The 19874-nt window shown below is 46.7% G+C and overlaps 1 protein-coding gene across 1 annotated transcript in view; it reads right to left on the minus strand.

The window, feature by feature from the left end:
• Positions 1–19874, minus strand: part of GAP43 (growth associated protein 43) — a gene marked incomplete at its 5' end in the record, with an annotated part of 58426 nt that overhangs the window by 12380 nt on the left and 26172 nt on the right. Inside the window, one exon of the mRNA XM_082014073.1 lies at positions 12548–13169. Coding sequence (XP_081870199.1) covers positions 12548–13169 — 622 coding nt within the window. The remainder of the gene's footprint in view (positions 1–12547; positions 13170–19874) is intronic.

Below are 19874 nucleotides of genomic sequence, written 5' to 3' on the forward strand. Positions count from 1 at the left end.
CTCATACTGCAAAGGCCAGATTCAACTCGGCCTGATGCCTCGTCCCTTGGGTGCCCATGAGAAAGCCTAAGGGCTGGGAGGCGAAAAGCCACAGCTTGACTTAGGGTTGGAGGTCGGACTGCATGGTCACCTCTTCCACACCAAGAAACCTCTGTGACCAGAGGAGCGGTGATGCTTGCCCAGCAAGCGCTCGGCCCTGGGGGGAAGGATGGCGTAGGGCAGCCCAGCGCTTGGCGCTGCTCATTTGCAGAGAGCTGAGCTGCACAGCAGGAAGGGAAGAGGGAGCTGCTTGGAAAACCTTTCACGAGCGTTTTTGGTGCCACAGCAGTCTTCCCTATGAAGGCGGCAGCAGCTAGCATCAGTAATACTGATTTTAATCCAAACCTGGGATTTTTTTTTTTTTTTTTTTTTTTTTAACCCCCCCAACCTTCTCACAGTTTGTGAGGGACTTTCCAGCCTCTGAACTTTCTGAGCGCTGTGCCAAGAGAAGCGGTGTGGCTGTCCCACAGTAGCCATCTCGGTCTAATTGGCTTTTCACAATAACAATTCAATCAGGTGGGTAATGAATTTGGCCTTGATATGAGGGCACCCGGCCGAGCAGCTGCTAATGTTGGGGAGACCTCGAAGGGCCACAGTGAGGCAGCCCCATGCCCTGTGCACAGCTGGCCATGCCGTGGCGGCATGAGGCCAGGTTGCATCACCTAACATGCCAGAGCAGCAGGTATGTCCGAGTTCTCAGTGGCAGAGACAAAGCTCCTCAGTACTGCCCACTATGGTGGAAAAAAGCAGCCTTACCGGGTGCTAAGACAGCCCTTTGCCGAGCTAGCCTACAATGGCAAGGCTTCTCTCCCTCATCAAAGGACATTTCAGCACTGCTGTGGCCGTCTCCTTGCTAACACTGCCAGCCAAAGGTGGCCCTGCCTTGGTGCTGTGGGGGCCAAGTAGTAGCAGTTGCTCCACCATCTCATGCGTAGCCAGAGTCTGCTGTGAAGCTCAGCTCTGCACAGGTCCACAGATGCTGTGAGTTACCACAGCTCACACCTGCAGAGTTTGTAAGTTTTTGGCCAAGGTGGAGCAGTCCATACTTTTGGCTTGGGCACCATCATTTTGACAGCAGCTGTCACAGAAGAGGGCCTTATCTGAAGCAGGAACCCACCAGGCCTGAGCCGTTCTGAAATTGCTCTGAAGTTGCACTGAGGCATAGGAAGTGGCACTCCACCGTTTCATGCTCATGTTGTCTCCCCTGGTCTGCCAGTTGATTTTACTCACTGTAAAAGTCTTTGGTTCAGGTCTTGCCTGCTGGTTGCAGAACAATATTGTGAGATATCCACATGGATGAACACATCTCTCTTACTCTACTTCTCCTGCTGGAGCTGTTCCACTTCCAGAAATCATTAAATATTCATTGGGCCAGAAGAAAACATTGACCCTGTAGACCGCTGGTGAGGGCACTCATCTGGAATGGGGGAGACCAAACTCCACATCCTGGCTCCAGCAAACAATAAATAATTTATTATTTATGGCTTGCTTGCAAAGCTCACTGGATTTCAGCTTCCGAGGATAAGGCATGGGCCCATCTTGTCTTCTGTCCCCTTCAGGGAGTACTTGACATTCATGTGCTAGCTACTCTAAAAGCAGGCAAATGTTTCTCTTACTACTTTAATCTACAAATCCCATCATTCCTGGTACTAGTACATTATATTTGGTTTTGACAAATGAAAGGTTTCTTTGATGAAAAAAAGAGTTTCACAGAAAAACTACAGCCCAGCAGGACTGAGAAGCTCTGCATGGAGGTGGTTTGAACTGCAACTAGGCTTGACTCCTCTGTTTGGTAGAAACATGTGTATGTGTTTTGCTAGAAACGAGGACGAGAAATAGTTCCATGCTACATCAGTTAGGAACGGCTGGAATCTTCTCCTCGCTCCCCGATGTAAAAATCAGTGACTCCATCCATCTTTCTCGCAGTCATTCGGCTCCAGCCATGAAGAAGATTTCTAGCTTGAGGCACAAAGAAACGTTTTCTTTCTCATTTTGCGTCTGTCTATTGAGTGCAGTGAACAGTGCCGGGTTAGCATCCCCTGAGACTGAAGTCTGCCGTTCATCCAGAGAAGTGGTGCTGCTCAGCAGCGGTGCTGCCATTTCTTCCCCCTGCCTTCCTGCTCGCCCTCAGGTGTGTTTGGGAGAGGTTGTGTCATGGTCAAGAGGTCAAGTTCAGTCCCTGTGCCTGGCACCGCGTTTAGCCACACTGATAAGTCTCCCAATGAAGGCTTGGCAGTAGTGCTGGGGTGGGTTTGTGCAAAGCACACCTTCACCCCCAAAGATAAGCCTAAAGGCATGCGCCAAAACTGTTTACATTGCTGAAGGATCTCTCAAACACCCACCAGTCCCACTGACCTGAAAACCTGCAGCACCCTGAATGTCCATGCTGAACTAGGAGCTCTACCATGGGACGGTGCAGGACGGAGCAGCTGCGGTGCAGGGTTAGGAGGTCTAGGTGACAGTCATGCCTGCTCACCATTTGGCAATGAAGTTACTTCCTGTCGCTGTGCTTTCACCATCTGCATCCCTGGTCTACCAGTTGAATAAGGGACAATGCAGACGAAGTAAATTGTAGCTGCCCTACTGAAGATAACCTCAGAACAGTGCTCTGATCAGACCCTGTGGATGCGGAGGATTTCCATCCCTTCTGACCAAAACGGAAAGCAGATCATCGATGTTACAATATTGCACCGCGTCCCTCCCGGGGGAAGAAGCATACAGACCATTTGTGAGCAGATCTAAGATTAAGACTACAGACTTCTTCAACTCAATCAATACAGGCTGGGGGATGAGAGCAGCCCTGCCAAGAAGGCCTTGGGGGTGCTGGTGGATGAAAAGCTGGACGTGAGCTGACAACGTGTGCTCGCAGCCCAGAAGGCCAACCGTATCCTGGGCTGCATCCAAAGCAGCGTGGCCAGCAGGTTGAGGGAGGTGATCCTGCCTCTCTACTCTGCTCTGGTGAGACCCCACCTGGAGTCCTGCGACCAGCTCTGGAGCCCTCAGCACAGCGAAGACATGGACCTGTTGGAGCAGGTTCAGAGGAAGTCACAAAACTGATCACAAGGATGGAACACCTCTCCTGTGAGGACAGGCTGTGAGAGTTGGGGTTGTTCAGCCTGGAGAAGAGAAGGCTCCAGGGAGACCTTATCGCAGCCTTTCAGTACTTAAAGTGGGCTTATGAGAAAGATGGGGACAGACTTTTTAGCAGGGCTTGTAGCAATAGGACAAGGGGTAGTGGCTTTAAACTAAAGGAGGGCAGATTTAGACTAGATATAAGGCAGAAATGTTTCACAGTGAGGATGGTGAAGGACTGGCACAGGTTGCCCAGAGAGGTGGTAGATGCCCCACCCCTGGAAACATTCCAGGTCAGGTTGGACAGGGCTCTGAGCAACCCGATCTGGTTGAAGATGTCCCTGCTCATTGCAGGGGGCTTGGACTATATGGCCTTTAAAGGTCCCTTCCAAATCCAAACTATTCTGTGATTCTATAACTTGCACGTCTTTCGGAAGTGCAGCAGGGCTTGATCTCCTGTGGTATATCCCTTGTATCAGTACTGATGACTGAAGGTTATTCTGAACTTAGTGCTTATGACACTGATGCTGAATTCACAGGTGAAAACCCAGCCTTACGTAAGTTAGTAAGGCTTAGATTTCAGCCCTGTAGCTGCAGCTACAGCTGGTGAGCATTGCTTCCAAACAGGCTGAAGAAGATGGGAGGCAGGAAGGAGGACGAAGAGAGCTTGGAAGAGAAATTTTGGGATAGCTAACACAGGGTGTCTAAGCTAGAATATTCTTTCATTTCTAAGCCCACACCCAGTGAGGTTATGGAGTCCTATACTCATCTAAAACTTAGGCAGTTATGGACTTAGTCCACACAAGCTTACATTCACACCTCCCTCTTTGAGGCTTGTGTCATTTCCAAACCAATGGGTGCCCAAAGCCTTTAAGAACAGCAAAGGGTTTTTTAGAAGTACTTTCCACAACCCCAGCTTTAAATTACTTTTACTTTATTCCATCTTCCAAAAGTTATCCAGTAAGGTCTTTGAAACATTTCTCACAGCTCCTAAGATGGTTCTGCCAAAGTCAGCAGCACTGGGGAATGCTCCTGCAGACTGGTCACAGCTCTCCCTCCTGCTCTCCCATCCCTTTCCCTGTACATGCAATGCATTGTCAGCTATTGTTCTGCAGCACTGCACCACCTTAGCATTGGGATTTGGATGCTCTTCCAAATGTCAGAGAGATTTTCTTCTTCATTAAGCCCTGTAGGTTACAGGTAATGTCCGGTTATCATTACTAGCATTCCCAATTACTGTGTTTTACTGAAGGAAGATGGAGAGGTTGAATAACGTCTTCCACCTTCTGCTTGCTTTCATAAAGAAAAGAGGACTCATTTGCTGTTGCCTCAAGGTACAGCTGGAAAGTGTGTGGTCCTTTGAACACTGGATAATTACAACTTTATGACCTTTATCTAAGATTTATTTACATGAAGGCTTGAGTCTCACTCTTCCTGTCATTAGGAGAAGAGCATTTTCTTTTACACCTCTGGGCCCTGTCCAGGTTTCCATAGTTCTTTTCCTGACTGCTCTGCAGCCCTACAAAGGGCAGGTGTCCAACATGGACTCCTGGCTGCCAGGACCTCAGCTGAGATTTTCAGCTCTGTTCCAGTGTCCCATGCTGACAGTGATGTAGCTAAGGGCACAGAAAGAAAAAATAAACATTTCCACAATTCACATTCACATTTGGTCATGATAAAGAGAAGGCTCTTTATATGGTAAAGGCCACTAGAGCTAAAGGATATGCAAAGGGAGCTTTTAGCAGGGAATACAGAAGTAAGAAAGTCACAGTTCTAGTAACCTGCAAAACCAGACCACAGTGCCCTTCAGAGAGCAGTTACGCACACAATAGCAGCATTCTCCGTCATTCAGTTTTCCCCCATACATTATCATTAAGTGTCTCCTCTGTTTTCTGCCTGAAAGATATTCAACATCAACAGAGAGGAAAGCTAGGGAATGAGGAAGCCCTCCTTTAAGTCAAGCTCGCAGCATGAATGTAGTCTTGAGAAATATATCATGGCTAGAGACCTGTTCAAACCGAGCTTGCCTAAGTTGGTCTTTCACAGGTCTATTGGAGGTCCAGAACTGGAGGTGGAACCTGTCCCGCTGAACTGATGTCAGTGGTTTGACTTGTAAGCCTCCTGTCACTGCCTATGTTTTCTTTGGTTCTCTTGGCCACTATCCAATCTCACAGACCATCATATGGCTGAATAAAATATTTGTGCAGTGCCTTTGCAAAGAGGAGAACTCCCAAGTCCACAACGGAGCTGGATGTCATTGTAGTCATGAGTGCTCACTGGATAGCTCTCTTCAAAAAGCAAAAATGTTGGTGTGCATAGGACTGGGATGAGGAGCAAAACAGAAGAAATACTGCCTTTCTGGAAATATATCTATACAAGTATAGCCTTTTCTGGACTAATGCGTACAGTGTTTGTCACCCCATCTCATAAAGGACATTAGCAGATTTAAATGGAGTGCAAAAAAAGCAACAAAGATGCTAAAAAGCATGGGAATCATTTAATATAAAAAGCAATTGAAAACATTGCTTGTGTTTTCTTCAGGAAAGAGATGAACAGCAAGGGCTATGGTACTATGCCCTCTGTGCATATGTGCATACTATATGATGCTATACACGATAATCAATGGCATAAAGTAGGGCTATCAGAAGCTTTTGCTCTTTCTGTGACAAAACACAAGTACAGAAAGATATTTAAGGCAATGGTGGCCAATTCATTGCTGAAATTTCCAGCCATTGTACAGTTGGTTGGAGTTGGGGAAACTGTTTAGAGTCAATCAGATACTGTGATATTGTGATATTGCGTGTATATATTTTCGTGCCACATAGAGCCACATTTATAATTAGCATCAAAAGAGATAATGCATCATGCTTTAACTGTTAAACCAAACCCGAGGCAGCAGAGGATAGGGATGAGTCCTAGTAGTCACAGCAGTATTTGGTGCTAGCCACTGCGACAAGTACTATAAATGGATGTTAGGTCTGACTTGGCTTGGTAATTTCTATGTTCTTCTACCAGTTATTTGCATGGACCCTTGGGAGTACAACTTCACCTTGCCAGGGTCCCTGGAGTTGCCACAGAGACTGGAAGTGATCACTGCACTGCCACTGATAATCCGGTATTAATGCACCTACTACACAGCTCTCAAGGAATGTCTAACTAATCTGATCATGCTGACCTGGTGAACTTTCCCAGTCCCTTCCCTCTGCATATGGCAGTTCTCTGTACCACAGAGACAGCACTGATACCTTTAAAGTACTGCTCCTTGGAGCTGTAAATCCCAGCTGATACTCTGCAAGCTTATATCTATCCGAAAAATTCAGCCTACTTGATCCTGGCGTAAAGAGATGACACTGGCGGTGGTGCAGAGCACTCTGGCAGCTACAGCAAACAGCTGTCACTTAAATTTCATTGTCCGTCTTCTGTCCACTGGCCTGCTATCTGAGCCCTTCTCAGCAGAAAATTTGTTTATCATTTATGGCAGAAAGCTTTCCTGCCATGTGCGGATTTCTGAGCATTTTCTGAAGATGATCTGAGTGCAGCTGCAGTGGGCCACTGTGGAAAACACTGTAACACGGAGAGAGTGATTTTGAGCAAAATCTATGTGGAGTTTAACCATCGACCTTGGCTGTAGAGAGCCGTGTGTTAGCTTAAGCAACCACTATACAACAAGAGCACATATCGTGACATTAGAATGTACTGCCTTAAACAATACCACCTGTATGTACTGCTTGCAAGAGCTCCTGCCTATGGAGATGGGTGATGCTCTCAGTGGACCTTGGCCTACCATCTAGAAAGTTTAGTACTGTACAGGTTCAAGACTGATGGCTTTGTTCAGTTTGGAAGAATACTATAAAGATGTGAAGCACAGTGAGGCTGGCCAAACTCTCCTGTGCAGCGTGCCATGATCAACGAGGAGGGTCTTGGCCGATACTGCAACAGTTGTGGTTCCCAACATCAGAAGGGATGAAAGACTGCTGCCACCTTTCCTATAATTTCCATCCTTCACAAAATAAACCAGATAACCAGCCTGGAGTGTCTATGCATTTCTTACTGAGATACTAAAAGAACTGGTATCTCCTTGGTGCAAACCAGTGGTTAACCTGCTCTTTTCAAGAGCCCCTTCCAGAGTCAGCCCACACCTTGCTGTCAGTAGATATGCTTAGTGCCACCTGAGATTTCATTAAAAGAGGTCCTGCTTCTAGCCCACTAGTGCAGTTCCCACCTATACAGCGCAAGCTGCATTTCATTAGAAAATAGCAGACCTGAGGCACACGTGGGACCAGAGGCAATATTTCACTGCAACAGAGGAGGAAATCCTACACTAGCAGATGGTGTGTAGGTTTCCTGTTCTCTGGAAAGTTGTGACATTCCACTTTCCTCACCCTGCCCTTCACACGGCTATTTGCACCAATGCAAAGCAGGCTGTGAAATACATGCGCAATGCTTATACCCATGCAGACACAATGCAAAGATTAAAAAATCCAGGGCAACTGAGGACTAGACACACACTTTGACAACTTTCAGCATGTTGCAGGTAACCTAAATTGCATTTATGTTCTTACTTCATTGCTGGAGTAGTACTACAGACAAGAAAATGCTGGCACGCTTGCTTAGAGTTGTTCCCTCTGGGGCAATCATGGGAAGACTACTGTATTTGCAGTGCTATCCTCGGCTGCCAGGTGTAGCAGCAGAGATAAGCTCCTCTGAAACAGGAACGGCGCTGAGGGTGTTCTGCCTCATGCCAGCTACCCATGGGCCAAGACTAAAATTCCAGTTATACAACTGCAATCCTCTTGCGTAGCACAGGCTGTACCTTCTAGCTGGTACATGACAATAGACAGTCTCCCCTTCCAAATCTTTATAGAGCCAGCGCTCCCTAGGTGCAGCAAATATTGTCCTTCCATCAATACACTGATTGAACTGAAAACAAATAAATGATTCAACTCTAGAACATTAAAAAGGATCCGTAGGGTCTTGGTCCCTCCGAGGAAGTGAAGAGAAGATGGTGCCTCCCAGTGCTCCTTGCTCACAGGATACAGGGCCCTGGGGGAACTGCTGGCCCACTTACATGCAAAGCAATTGTCATCTGGACGATTTTTCATTTCAGCTGTGAAACTGCTCCATTGTAAAGCTATTTCATCAAGCAGGAGAAAGCATTCTTCCATTTCCCAACAAAAGAAGATCCATTTGTTTCCTTCGGCACAATTTACTCTTTCACATTTCTGGGTTTTTTTGTATTCTTACTTGGCAATCTGAGAGTGCTTTTGATGTGAGAGCTAGCCAAATTTGGAGATGGGACTCAAAAACCTGGGAAAGTACAGAGAGATCTAACATTGTGTGGCATTCACCTCCTGTCCTCCCTGTAAGACACACAGCAGCCCATCTTTTTTCTATAGTCCGCTGTGCTGGATGCTGAGCTCACTTCAAAGCTGCGCTGATGTAGACTCTTTCCAGTAACTTTGATGGAGACTGTTCGGATTTACGCCAATGCAACCTAGATTAGAATAAGTCTCACCTCCTCATCCATATGTAATGTATAAATTCCCTCCTACTACTTTTGAATTTTGTCCTGTTGAGTAGGTTGGCATCTAAGGGAGCCTCTCTAAGCATAATACCAACACCAAAGAGGCAAAAGTTGGATCATAAAAAGAAAGCCTGTAAACATAAGTCTTGGCAAGGATGCTCAGATAAGAGAACACTTTTTTGGCAGGCAAGTCACCCACCAAAAGATGTGAAGAGAACTAAAAGATTGTTCTTCTTACATCAATCCCTCTGCTGCTGAACAAATCCCACTGACTCATTTCGTGCCTTACCCAGGTTGGATCCATCTACTTTTTCCACCTACTTTTTTGATACCTTAAAGATTGCTTAGAAACTGCCCCTCTGTACAACTGGGAATCCTGGGTGTTCCAGATCAACTAAGACTGAATACAGGACAGTTGTTTGAAGCCATTTCCTAAGCCATTACCAACAGACAGGTAGAGTATGTGGAACTGAGTAAGAAGAATTGCTGAGGGCTGTCAGAGGAATTAGCCACTGGTATGAAGAATCATCCCGCCTCTCCCTGACTCCAGAAACATTGAATATTAAGCATTAAAACTCTTACACTCCTCTCTATCTAGCTAGTTATTCCTTTCCCCTCTCCCTGTCTTTTTTGTCCTGCCCATATAGATGAAGGCAAAAATCTCTCTGGATATAAATGAAATGACCTTGCCGCTTTCTTGTATTTGCACCAGGGAAGTTATCCACAGATAACACGATACAGCCATTGTAGTAAAATTCAAGGCAGACGAACATCACCGCACAGAAGTATACGGTCGGCACGCCTCATGGTAGTAGCAGTTAAGCATGCCATGGCAACCAGCCAACCGATGACACTGGCTAGGAGCCAATTTGATTTATTTTTGGCAGCCTGACACCGCATACTACTGTGCCAGTCTTCGATCACAGAAACGATAAGAGATGACCTTTGAAAGCCAAGGGGATGACTTCTGGGAGAAGAGGACTGATGAAGCTGAAAGAGGATCTGTCCTCAGGCTGGAGGAGTACTGGAGTGGCAGATGTTTGGTAGCCCTCCCTCTTTCATGAATGACCATCGCAGCTGTGCCAGCAACCACCAGTGCTGCGTTTGCTGGGGGATGACTAGGAGAAAGGTCAAGACACGGCAAATATCTTTAAGTCTATCGAAAGAGTAAGTACCAAGAGAGAAACAGAGAGGTTTAAAGAGATGAGAGGGAGGAATAGGATGAAGATTGGAAAAAGAAAACAGGCTTTCTGTCAGGAACTTTTATACTGTAATGATGCTCTTTTGTGGAATATTCTTTAAGCAGAAAGCAGCTTCTTACTATTCTAGACATTGTGCTATAGAGTGTATTGCAGAACACAACCCAGCATCCTCAGAGAGACGGACAAGAAGGCCTGTTTAATCTTTTTTGCATGTATTTCTTGGATGGCTCTGGGGGGACTTAGCCAGCTGTTCCAGTTTGTGACTGGAACGCTGATATCATACTGGAATGAGAATTTAGGAAAAAATCTATATTCATTAACATTTTAAAGAGACTATCAGTTTGACTGTGGCCACACACCTTCCATGTTTGCTTTCTGCAAACATTGGTAAGCTTGAGTATTCCTGCATGCATATTGAATAAGTATAAATAGATGCATATACTGGTCCTGAACACTCAAACAATTACTGAAAACTCATTTTAAAATATATATTTGATTGTAGATTTTTCCAGCTTACTCTGTTGGCTAGATATTTACGTAAGTAATAGTATCATGTGCAAATGCATATTAAATCATGCATTTAAATGGCCACTTCAGATGATGTGGCCATGAATGGCTGGCCACTTCAAATGATGTTAAAGCCAACAAAAGCATGGGGAAGAAATCTGCAAATAATTTAGAATTTAGAATACTGCATAGAAATAAACCATTATTTGATGACCGGTTACTCAAAACAGGTAAAATTAAGCAAATTAAATAGCCTGCTACTATGAATTTTCTACCTCTATCCATTACAGCAGATTAATCTGAATAAAAACAGAATGCTAATTCAAAGCAGAATCACTATTCCTGTTTAGGAATAAGGCATATCAAGTTTTAAATAAGAGTTAATTAGCACTCGTTATCCTGTGTACAGAGGACCCCAAAACACTGATTCACTCTGTCCTATTTTTGCCATTGATGTTTATACCTTTGCCCAAGTATAAAAACAACGCAAGTACAGCATGCAACATACCACATCAGATTTCACAAATCACATGACATTTACTTTGCCACTCAACTCATCACACAAAGTAAGAACAAAGGGCTAGAGATCTGGACAACAAAAAGCCAACTTGGACAATGCAATTTCAAGGCTTATCTCTAGAAATGTTTAAATGAAAGGAGGTAAAAACAGCAACCCTTTGTTGTTGTGTACATTCAGTTTAGACTCATGCTCTTGAAGTCTGCTCCCCTTGTCCATACCTTAAATCACAAATGTTCTGCATGAGCTCCTCTCCCAGTGCTTATCTGTCCTTTTGGATATCTGTTCTTTCCTATCTGTCTACTCTGTTGAGCAGGAACAGAGTCACCTGAAGCCCTGAGTTAGCTATGAAGCTTGGAAGTCTAATTAGAGAGTGGGAATTGTAATTTGTGGAAGAGAAGTAGTGGACTAAATGGCAATGACGGAGAAACATCAGTAAATGCAGGACTGGATGCTGAGGTTCTGTAACATTTACATCAGGCTGTTTATGAATAGCAAGGTGATATGCCACATTTTTGCCCCAGCAAGCTAATGAATGCAGAACGCCCTGTACAACTGAATGTCTCATGACTGTGGAGGGCAGTTATGCTTGGCACTGCCTCTTGATTGAGTTTCATGTGGTGCTTACCTCTGATGTTACCTATTTTGGTTTATGTTCTCTTTCTTTGATAACGTATGGAAGGTAAAGAACAAGAGCAAAAATATCCTCAGGTCTTTGATGCATTTTCTACCCAGCTCAGTATCACAATTCAAAAGCAGGTATTCTATATGTTTTGTAAACACTATGCCTCTGTCAAAAATGCTCACTTTTGCTTCTCAAAACTTTTCACCTCTTCCCAGGGGAACTAACTAAGCAGAGCTGTACTCGGTCAAGAGCGACTGTTTGCATTCAACCCTCTCTTCTGTCCTCACTCACTGAGCTGCCAGGGCCTTTAATCTTCCCTTTCCCTACCTGATCCTCTTGTTACCATGTGGGTCTGTCCTGGCTGACACGTCTAAAATCTTCATGCAAGTGTGGCTGTCATGGGCTACTTCAAGTACAGAGGCTAGAAGTATTGGTGTGGATGAAACTATAAGCAATGCTGGTAACAAGATGTTCCTGACTAGGACATGGTTGTACCAGGAATCTCATCCATTCACAAGAAAATGGAAAAAAGACTCCCTCTTGACCATTCCACCAGCAAGGCTAAATGGCCTTATGCAGTATGTGAGTGCTTTGTCTTGTGGGATTTTCAGCTCAAGCTGGCAGCCTCCAGAGGTGGTATCAGCCCAGGCTGTTTTGTTGCCCCACTGGAGCTGCCTGTGCTGGTGTGACTGGGAAGGTTTATCACCCTCTTTAGCATATGCAGAGGTTGGGGAGCTCGCTCTCTCCTCCAAGCCTTCCAGCTGGCTGACACTTTCCGCCAACATGGAAAAAAGGGCTGGATGGCACCTCCACCTAGAGGAAATAGGAGCCTTGAGAGGAGATGCAGTATTTCCAAAAGCTGCCAGGAAGCGGGGAAGAGGGTGTTAAGCAAGAACATGCAACTCCCCCCACCCCTAAAACCCAGCAAGCGGATCCCCTTGTTAACCCTCAGTCTAACCCCGGCACCAGCTCTTGCTGGCCAACCTTGGATGTGCCCCCAAGACCCCGAAGGAGGCATCAATTTCTGGACTGACCCACTCCCCAGCTAGGCGTTCACTCACCTGTCTTCTCTTCGGTTTGGCTGCTCTCCACTGTCTCCATTTGGGGTTGCGCTGTTGCCTTGGCAGTAGCATCCTCTGCGGCAGGGGTGGTGGTGGCAGTGGTGTCAGCAGCAGGCACATCGGCTTGTTTAGGCTCCTCTTTGTCTTGGGCTTCGTCAGCCTTCAAGGACGGCGAGTTATCAGTGGAAGCTTTAGTGGCACTTTCCGTTTCGGCGGCAGCAGCAGGCTTCTCCTCCGAGGAGGCAGCAGGAGTGGCAGCCTGTGGGGCTGGCTGCTCTGAGCCCGTGTCGGCGGCTCCATCCCCTTTTTTCTCCTCTGCTGGCGCGCTGCTGTCCTTGCTGCCCTCCTCCAGCTGGGCACTGTCAGCGGCGGCTGCTTCTGTGGCAGTGGGAGCCTCGCTCTCTTTGTTCTCGGCCGCTCCGCCAGCAGGGCCTTCCTCCTTCTTGTCGGTGGCATCAGTCTCAGACGCCGGGGCATCTCCCTTCTTCTCCCCCTTGAGCTTTTTCCTTGTTATGTGTCCGCGGAAGCTGGCCTGGATTTTGGTGGCTGCCTTGTGAGCTTTATCTTCTGGTTTGATGCCATCTTGCTCGATCTTTTGGTCCCCGTCCTCATTTTTTTCAACCTTTGAAGAAGAACAAGGGAGGAGGGCAGAGGAGAAAACAGGGAGATAAGTTAGGATACCTCCAGGTGCAGCCCAGGCTCTGGTTTTATTGGGAATGTCCCACCTTCCCTTTCAGATAAGTTTCAAAGCAGCCTTTCCATTCAGTATGGGTTTGAAACCAGGTGGCCCTAATTTCATCCTAGGGCTGGACAGACATGGAGGGGTTTGTAAAAGGAATTTAAAGCACCTCATCATCTCTGTCAGCAATGCTGAGAGCACCTTGGCTGTGTGTAAAGGCTTGCACCAGCTGGGTTGTCTCTGTTCCCATGATTTATTTTCCCATCCGTTTCGAAATATACCAATTTTTTCCCCTACTCATTTTCAAAACACTCTCCCGAGGCGGATTTTCACAGTCCTTCCAAATCCACTTTTGCGTTCAAGTCTTTGTTTCTTGTTAATGACACCTTGTTTCACAGGTGTGTGACTCTAATGACACCAAGTGTTTTGTCCTTTATAGCTTTTTGGCTCAGGACTGCCAGCAGAGAATAGTATTGCTGCCCACCCCACCGCAGATGCACACTGTCAGACATACACAGATATTCACAGGATGTACTCCTCACAAATGCCCTGCCTGCAAGCACTCCAAGCACTTTGCCTCTGCTCCCCACTCATGGTTTCAGCGAAGGAATAATAGGCAGATAGATATCAGTCTTTCCAATTTCAGCAGATTATTATTATTATTATTTCTCTGACTGCTGAGGGGAATTCAGCCTTGCAACAAAGAACAAACATGTTTTTTAGACTTAAGCCATGCATTAGAGTCTTAAATGGGACCAGAAGAGAGCCTGTGCCTCATGCTGGTCTGCTGCAGAGAGATTACGCTCAGCTTGTAAACCTCCACTGAATCTACAGGACATACCATGCTTCACCCCAATAATTTAGCAGCCCTTGGGCAAGTAACAGCTCAGCTGCATATTGATGAAAGGACACTGTTCTGCTAATATTCCCATTGGGAAGCATTCAAAAGAGCTACTCGGAAGCAGAGCCACTGGCCTCTTTGCTGTCTGCACCTGGTTTCCAACACTGGCTCAGGTCAGAAAAGAAAGAAAACGAGCTGGCTGAGAAAGATAGCAGGCATTTATTCCTGGAAAGGTTTGGAAAGGGGAAACCACTCCTCAGGCAATTGCAACTGAGAGGTGCCACCTGGGGAAAGGTCCAGGACCAGAAGAGCGAAGAGAAGGGGCAGACTATAAATACATTCAAAAAGAGTGCAGCAGGAACAAGGGAGACGCAGCCACTGCAGCAAGCACACGTGCCACTGGAAACACTGTGCCTCTGAAGAGGGGAAGAGAGGACTGGCCATAGTGACAGTGACCACTGGGAAAGACCGGAAGCGATTGTTTCCACAGCATGAGACAGGGTCAGGCACACACAGGAACGAAGCTGTGCCAGTCATAGACTCATAGAATCATTTAGGTTGGAAAAGACCCTTAAGATCATCAAGTCCAACCATTAACCTAACACTGTCAAGTCCACCATTAAACCAACCAAATGCTCAGCCACTGGCATGCCAGAGGTGGTACCCACAATCTCTCCCTGGGTCCCCAGTGAGCACAGGACCCCCAACCCTAGCACTGGTGCCCACCTGGGATTGTTCCTCAGATAAACAGGGGTGAGCTTGAGTGTGTATAGTGGCCAAGGAATGGGCAGCCCCAAATCATCAAGGAAAAGAGCCGCTCCACACAGCCGTGCCAGGGTGAGGATGGGTCTGTGTACAGCAGGAAATAAGTCTGGGAGTGAGACTAGGTGCCAGGATGGTTATGTAGGGGCTGAGTGAAAAAGCCTGTGAATGAATATGCAACTCATATTCATCCACAGAATTCAACACAAGGAGCTTTCATGCTCCTGACCATGCCCAGGGACAAAACGGTTGTTGTACCTATCAGAGGGGCAATGCTGAGCAGTTACCGCTACACTTCCCCAAGGGCATTAAGTGACGTGGTATGGAAGGTGTTTGGCTTTCATGTTCGTCTCAGCTTGTCAGAGAGCAGGTGATGGTTATGTGTAAAGACGATGGGGATGTTAGCATGCTGTAACCATTTATATACGTCTCTTGCTTGCATAGGTAACACTGGACTGTGTTCTTCAGCATCTGGGGTACGCTTTTCAGCCTACATCAGCACAAGGGGATGGAAACTAATTGGAAATACTTTTAAGCTAGCATGTTCACGGAAAAGCTGTGATCCAGCCAGGGTAGTGCAGAGCTCCGCACAGGCTCATCCATCCTGCTCCTTCGGCAAGTTTTGCAAATTGCAGGAAGTCCTGTGTTGCTGTAGCAACGTAACTACTAATACCTGGACGAGCTGGTTTAAGGAGAGCTTGAGCATGCCTGCATGACACTGTAGCCACAGCAACGTGAAGATAGACTAGGTACTCCTTTACAGCACTGTATAACACTTAGATGCCCTAGCTTTGCCTCTCTCCCCCTAAGGACTGTGGCCGGTTTCAAACAGCAGCAGGACTGGGAGACTGGAAAGACAATTTAGACGTAACTACAAGACCCTAAAGGTCCACTCCCGTATGCCTGATTCCTGCAAAACCATTACTGAATGTGACAGAACTGTTAACCCCTGGGCAAAGATGAAGACCATTGGCTGAAGGGAGATCTCTCTTGCCGCTGGCCTTGCTGCTCTCACATCCCGTGTAGCTCCTGTGCCAACCAGGACGGCTGCTATGAAGTGTGGCCCTGCTGCACGCAAGCCTCTCCGACTCCAGCGGCGTTACCCCCTTACCTGGGCTACGCAGCCCTGCGAAGGCTTATCTCCCTCCCACTGCTAGCAGGAGGCCGGGGCACAGCGAGCTGCAGGGCTGGCTCTCCCGCTATTCTGGAAGATGAATTTGCGGAGAGCTGTGGCTGCCCGACAGCCCTTTACCTGGCAGGCAATGGGAGAGCACTTTTTCTCTCCAGGGAGGTCAGACTGAAACGTCTCACCCGCACCTACCGCATTACAGAGCTAAAAGGCTCCTTCGCTATTCCGATGACATCATTGTCCTCTTCTCCCAGGTGGGATGACATCAGTTTGAGTCCTTGCCACATTGCAAGGTTTTCTACTGCAAAATGTATTTCCAACAGGGTGCTTTCAGCATAATTTCAGATATAAAAGATAAGAAACATGAGGCTGGGACAGAGGTGGAGTTTAAGGTAATGGATGAAAGAAATGTACTAATTGTTTGTTTGTGCCAATTGTGGCCCTCAGGAATGCCATTTCTATTCAGTCCCCCACTGAAGCATCCCAGGCATTTGAAATTACTTATTTTCAAGCTAGTGGCCTGCAGCTACTCCTGAGGTAGAGCACGGTATCCATATAGTATGTGTGTCATGTTGTATAACAATGGGTTGGGTGAGATTCAGATTGTTCAGAGGGAAACTTCTGGTCACACAGAAAAAGACAAGAGCTCTTCATCTGTGGATTACAACACAGAAGATAAACCTTAATTAAGGAAGCTGCTCAAAAATAACCTGTATACAGTGAAGCTCCTGGAAAGCAATTTATCTTCCTTGGAAAGCTAAAAGGGTGAGTCAGCCCTGCCAGGATGCATTCAAAAGCATCTCAGTAGAAAACAAGAAATCTGTCCATCTTATCTGTCTGCTATGTGTGTATGAAATCTTGGTTGTAGTTCTGTGGCTGGAATAAAGAGATTATTATTATGAGTGTTTGTACAGAATCTAGAGCTCCCAGCTAGGAATCAGTTCTGGTAAGGATAGGTTTCATATATCCACACACATCCTCCATTTACACATTTATATGTAAAGCAAACTCATACTAGTACTTAATATTGACATATTTATGATATAAGTGTGCATGCAATGTATTGTCATTTTACAAAGAGTAAACGTCCTCTGTGTGAAACAAATCATAGATCCTTCAATGGTAGAAGCACTTGATATCACTGAGGCTTGTGGATACATAGCTATATGGGTGTATAAAAGGACATACATAGTCAAACATGTCCATTTTTTTATTCGGATCATCCCTACATACTCACTGAATCCGGTGTGCAAAGCTTTGCCTTTATGAAACACACTGTTACGCTTTTATGTCTCTATCTACACAGCCTACAACATCTTTCCAATCCTAGAGGGATGATCCTCACACCATCTCCATCTGCTTGTCTGCCACACCTCCAGGTTTCTAGGACATCCCTTTCCAGACAGACTGTTCCTGTAAGTGAGACTTTCCTTGCTGTCACATAGCTGAGAGAGTAGGAGATAAGAAATTAATGATTAAGACACAGATAGGGCAGAGGTTAGTTCTTAGGTAACAGGAATGTGGAAATTGCATGGAGCCATAACCCCAAGAAGATTTCTAATCTCTGGCCACCTTTCCACCTTCCATTTCCAAACCCACAGCTTAAAGAGAGGTCAAAATATGGCAAAGAATGAGGAAAGTGTTACTATAACCTCCAGACCCTTCTAAATGTCCCACATGCTGGTACGTCAGGAAAGGAGAAATGGAGAAACAAGATGTCCTCCAGATGTTCCAGGTGTTTGCAGACACACATAAGCAAAGAGCAAGAAAGGAGGGGACTGACTGCTTTGGTCCTTGCTTGCTGTTTGTCCACTTGTCTCACAGAATCACAGAATCACAGAATCACTAGGTTGGAAAGGACCTTCAAGATCATCAAGTCCAACCATTAATCCAGCACCACCATGTCCCCTAAACCATGTCTTGAAGCGCCACATCCACACGTTTTTTGAACACTTCCAGAGATGGCGACTCCACCACCTCCCTGGGCAGCCTGTTCCAATGCCTGACCACCCTCTCGATGAAGAAATTTTTCCTAATATCCAATCTAAACCTCCCCTGGCGCAACTTGAGGCCATTTCCTCTTGTCCTATCACTAGTTACTTGGGAGAAGAGACCAACACCCTCATCGCCACAACCCCCTTTCAGGTAGTTGTAGAGAGTGATAAGGTCTCCCCTCAGCCTCCTCTTCTCCAGACTAAACAACCCCAGTTCCCTCAGCCGCTCCTCATAAGACTTGTGCTCCAGACCCCTCACCAGCTTCGTTGCCCTTCTCTGGACACGCTCCAGCACCTCAACATCCTTCTTGTAGTGAGGGGCCCAAAACTGAACACAGGATTCAAGGTGCGGCCTCACCAGTGCCGAGTACAGGGGCACAATCACTTCCCTACTCCTGCTGGCCACACTATTCCTGATACAGGCCAGGATGCTGTTGGCCTTCTTGGCCACCTGGGCACACTGCCGGCTCATGTTCAGCCGGCTGTCAACCAGCACCCCCAGGTCCCTTTCCGCCGGGCTGCTCTCCAGCCACTCCTCCCCAAGCCTGTAGTGTTGCATGGGGTTGTTGTGGCCAAAGTGCAGGACCCTGCACTTGGCCTTATTAAACCTCACACAGTTGGCCTCTGCCCATCGATCCAGCCTGTCCAGATCCCTCTGCAGAGCCCTCCTACCCTCCAGCAGATCAACACTCCCACCCAACTTGGTGTCATCTGCAAACTTACTGAGGGAGCACTCGATCCCCTCATCCAGATCATCAATAAAGATATTGAATAAGACCGGCCCCAGAACCGAGCCCTGGGGAACACCGCTTGTGACCGGCCGCCAGCTGGATTTAACGCCGTTCACCACAACTCTCTGGGCTCGGCCATCCAGCCAGTTCCTCACCCAGCGAAGAGTAAACCCGTCTAAGCCACGAGCCGCCAGTTTCTCCAGGAGAATGCTGTGGGAGAGATGTACCTCTCGTGGTGTACCTCATTGCCTGGCCTTGGAAAAATAATCACATAGTTTTGTACTTTGATGCTGGGATGGAGAGATCAAGAAAGAACATAATTGTTCCATTAAAAAGTCTTTCAATATTATATGGTCTCCTCTGCCCCCATCTATAGACCTCCCTTTCCTGGTGTTTCTCTGCCCACCAACATATAGCATGTGTCAGCTTCCTTAATGTTCACCCTAGGACCACGGTGCTATACACTCAGTCATCACCCTGGCATCTCGCTCCTTTCTGTAGTTAGATAGGAGCTCCTCTTCAATGTGACACCAAATCCCAAAGCCCTCCGATTCATGTTGCCATCTCCTGGTCTTCTGAAACCCATGTGCCACAAGTCCAGATTTAGGACTTACACAGCTTTCACCAGAGAAGGCACCAATACTGGCCAGAGCCTGGACATCTGTAGGACCACTGACAGTTATCAATAACGCGCTTCACAACCCAAGGGAAATATGCTACCCGATTATTAAGAAAAATAAACAACCTGTGTTCTCCATGCAAAAACATAGGGACCCCAAGTCATTCCTTTCTCATGACACCTGCACTAAGGTATGTGTGGAAATCTTTCCTTCAGTTAGCTAGGTGAAGTAGCGCTGAATCAACTAATTGCCTGTGGTAGTTGTGGGGTTAAGATGCATCTCAGCCCATGCTCTAATCTTGACTAGAGCACAACGTATGTTCCTAAGGATGTTATTCAAGGTCACTCGGGCCCAGACTCGCAAAGAAATTTAGGCACCTGACTACCATTGATTTCACAGGATTGAGTCACCTCAATGCTTTTGTGGGTCTGGCTCTACATGACCTGATTTGTCTCAGAGACGGCATTTAAGGAGCAGAACGCATTAAAAAAAAAAGACCAGCTGCCTCCCCAGAAGGAGTGAAGCATGGACACATGAGAGAAAGGCTTTCACGCCTTGTGAGGTGAGGAAG

The sequence above is a fragment of the Phaethon aethereus genome (assembly GCF_964289735.1).
Source record: "Phaethon aethereus genome assembly, chromosome: 1".
Lineage (NCBI taxonomy): Eukaryota > Metazoa > Chordata > Aves > Phaethontiformes > Phaethontidae > Phaethon > Phaethon aethereus.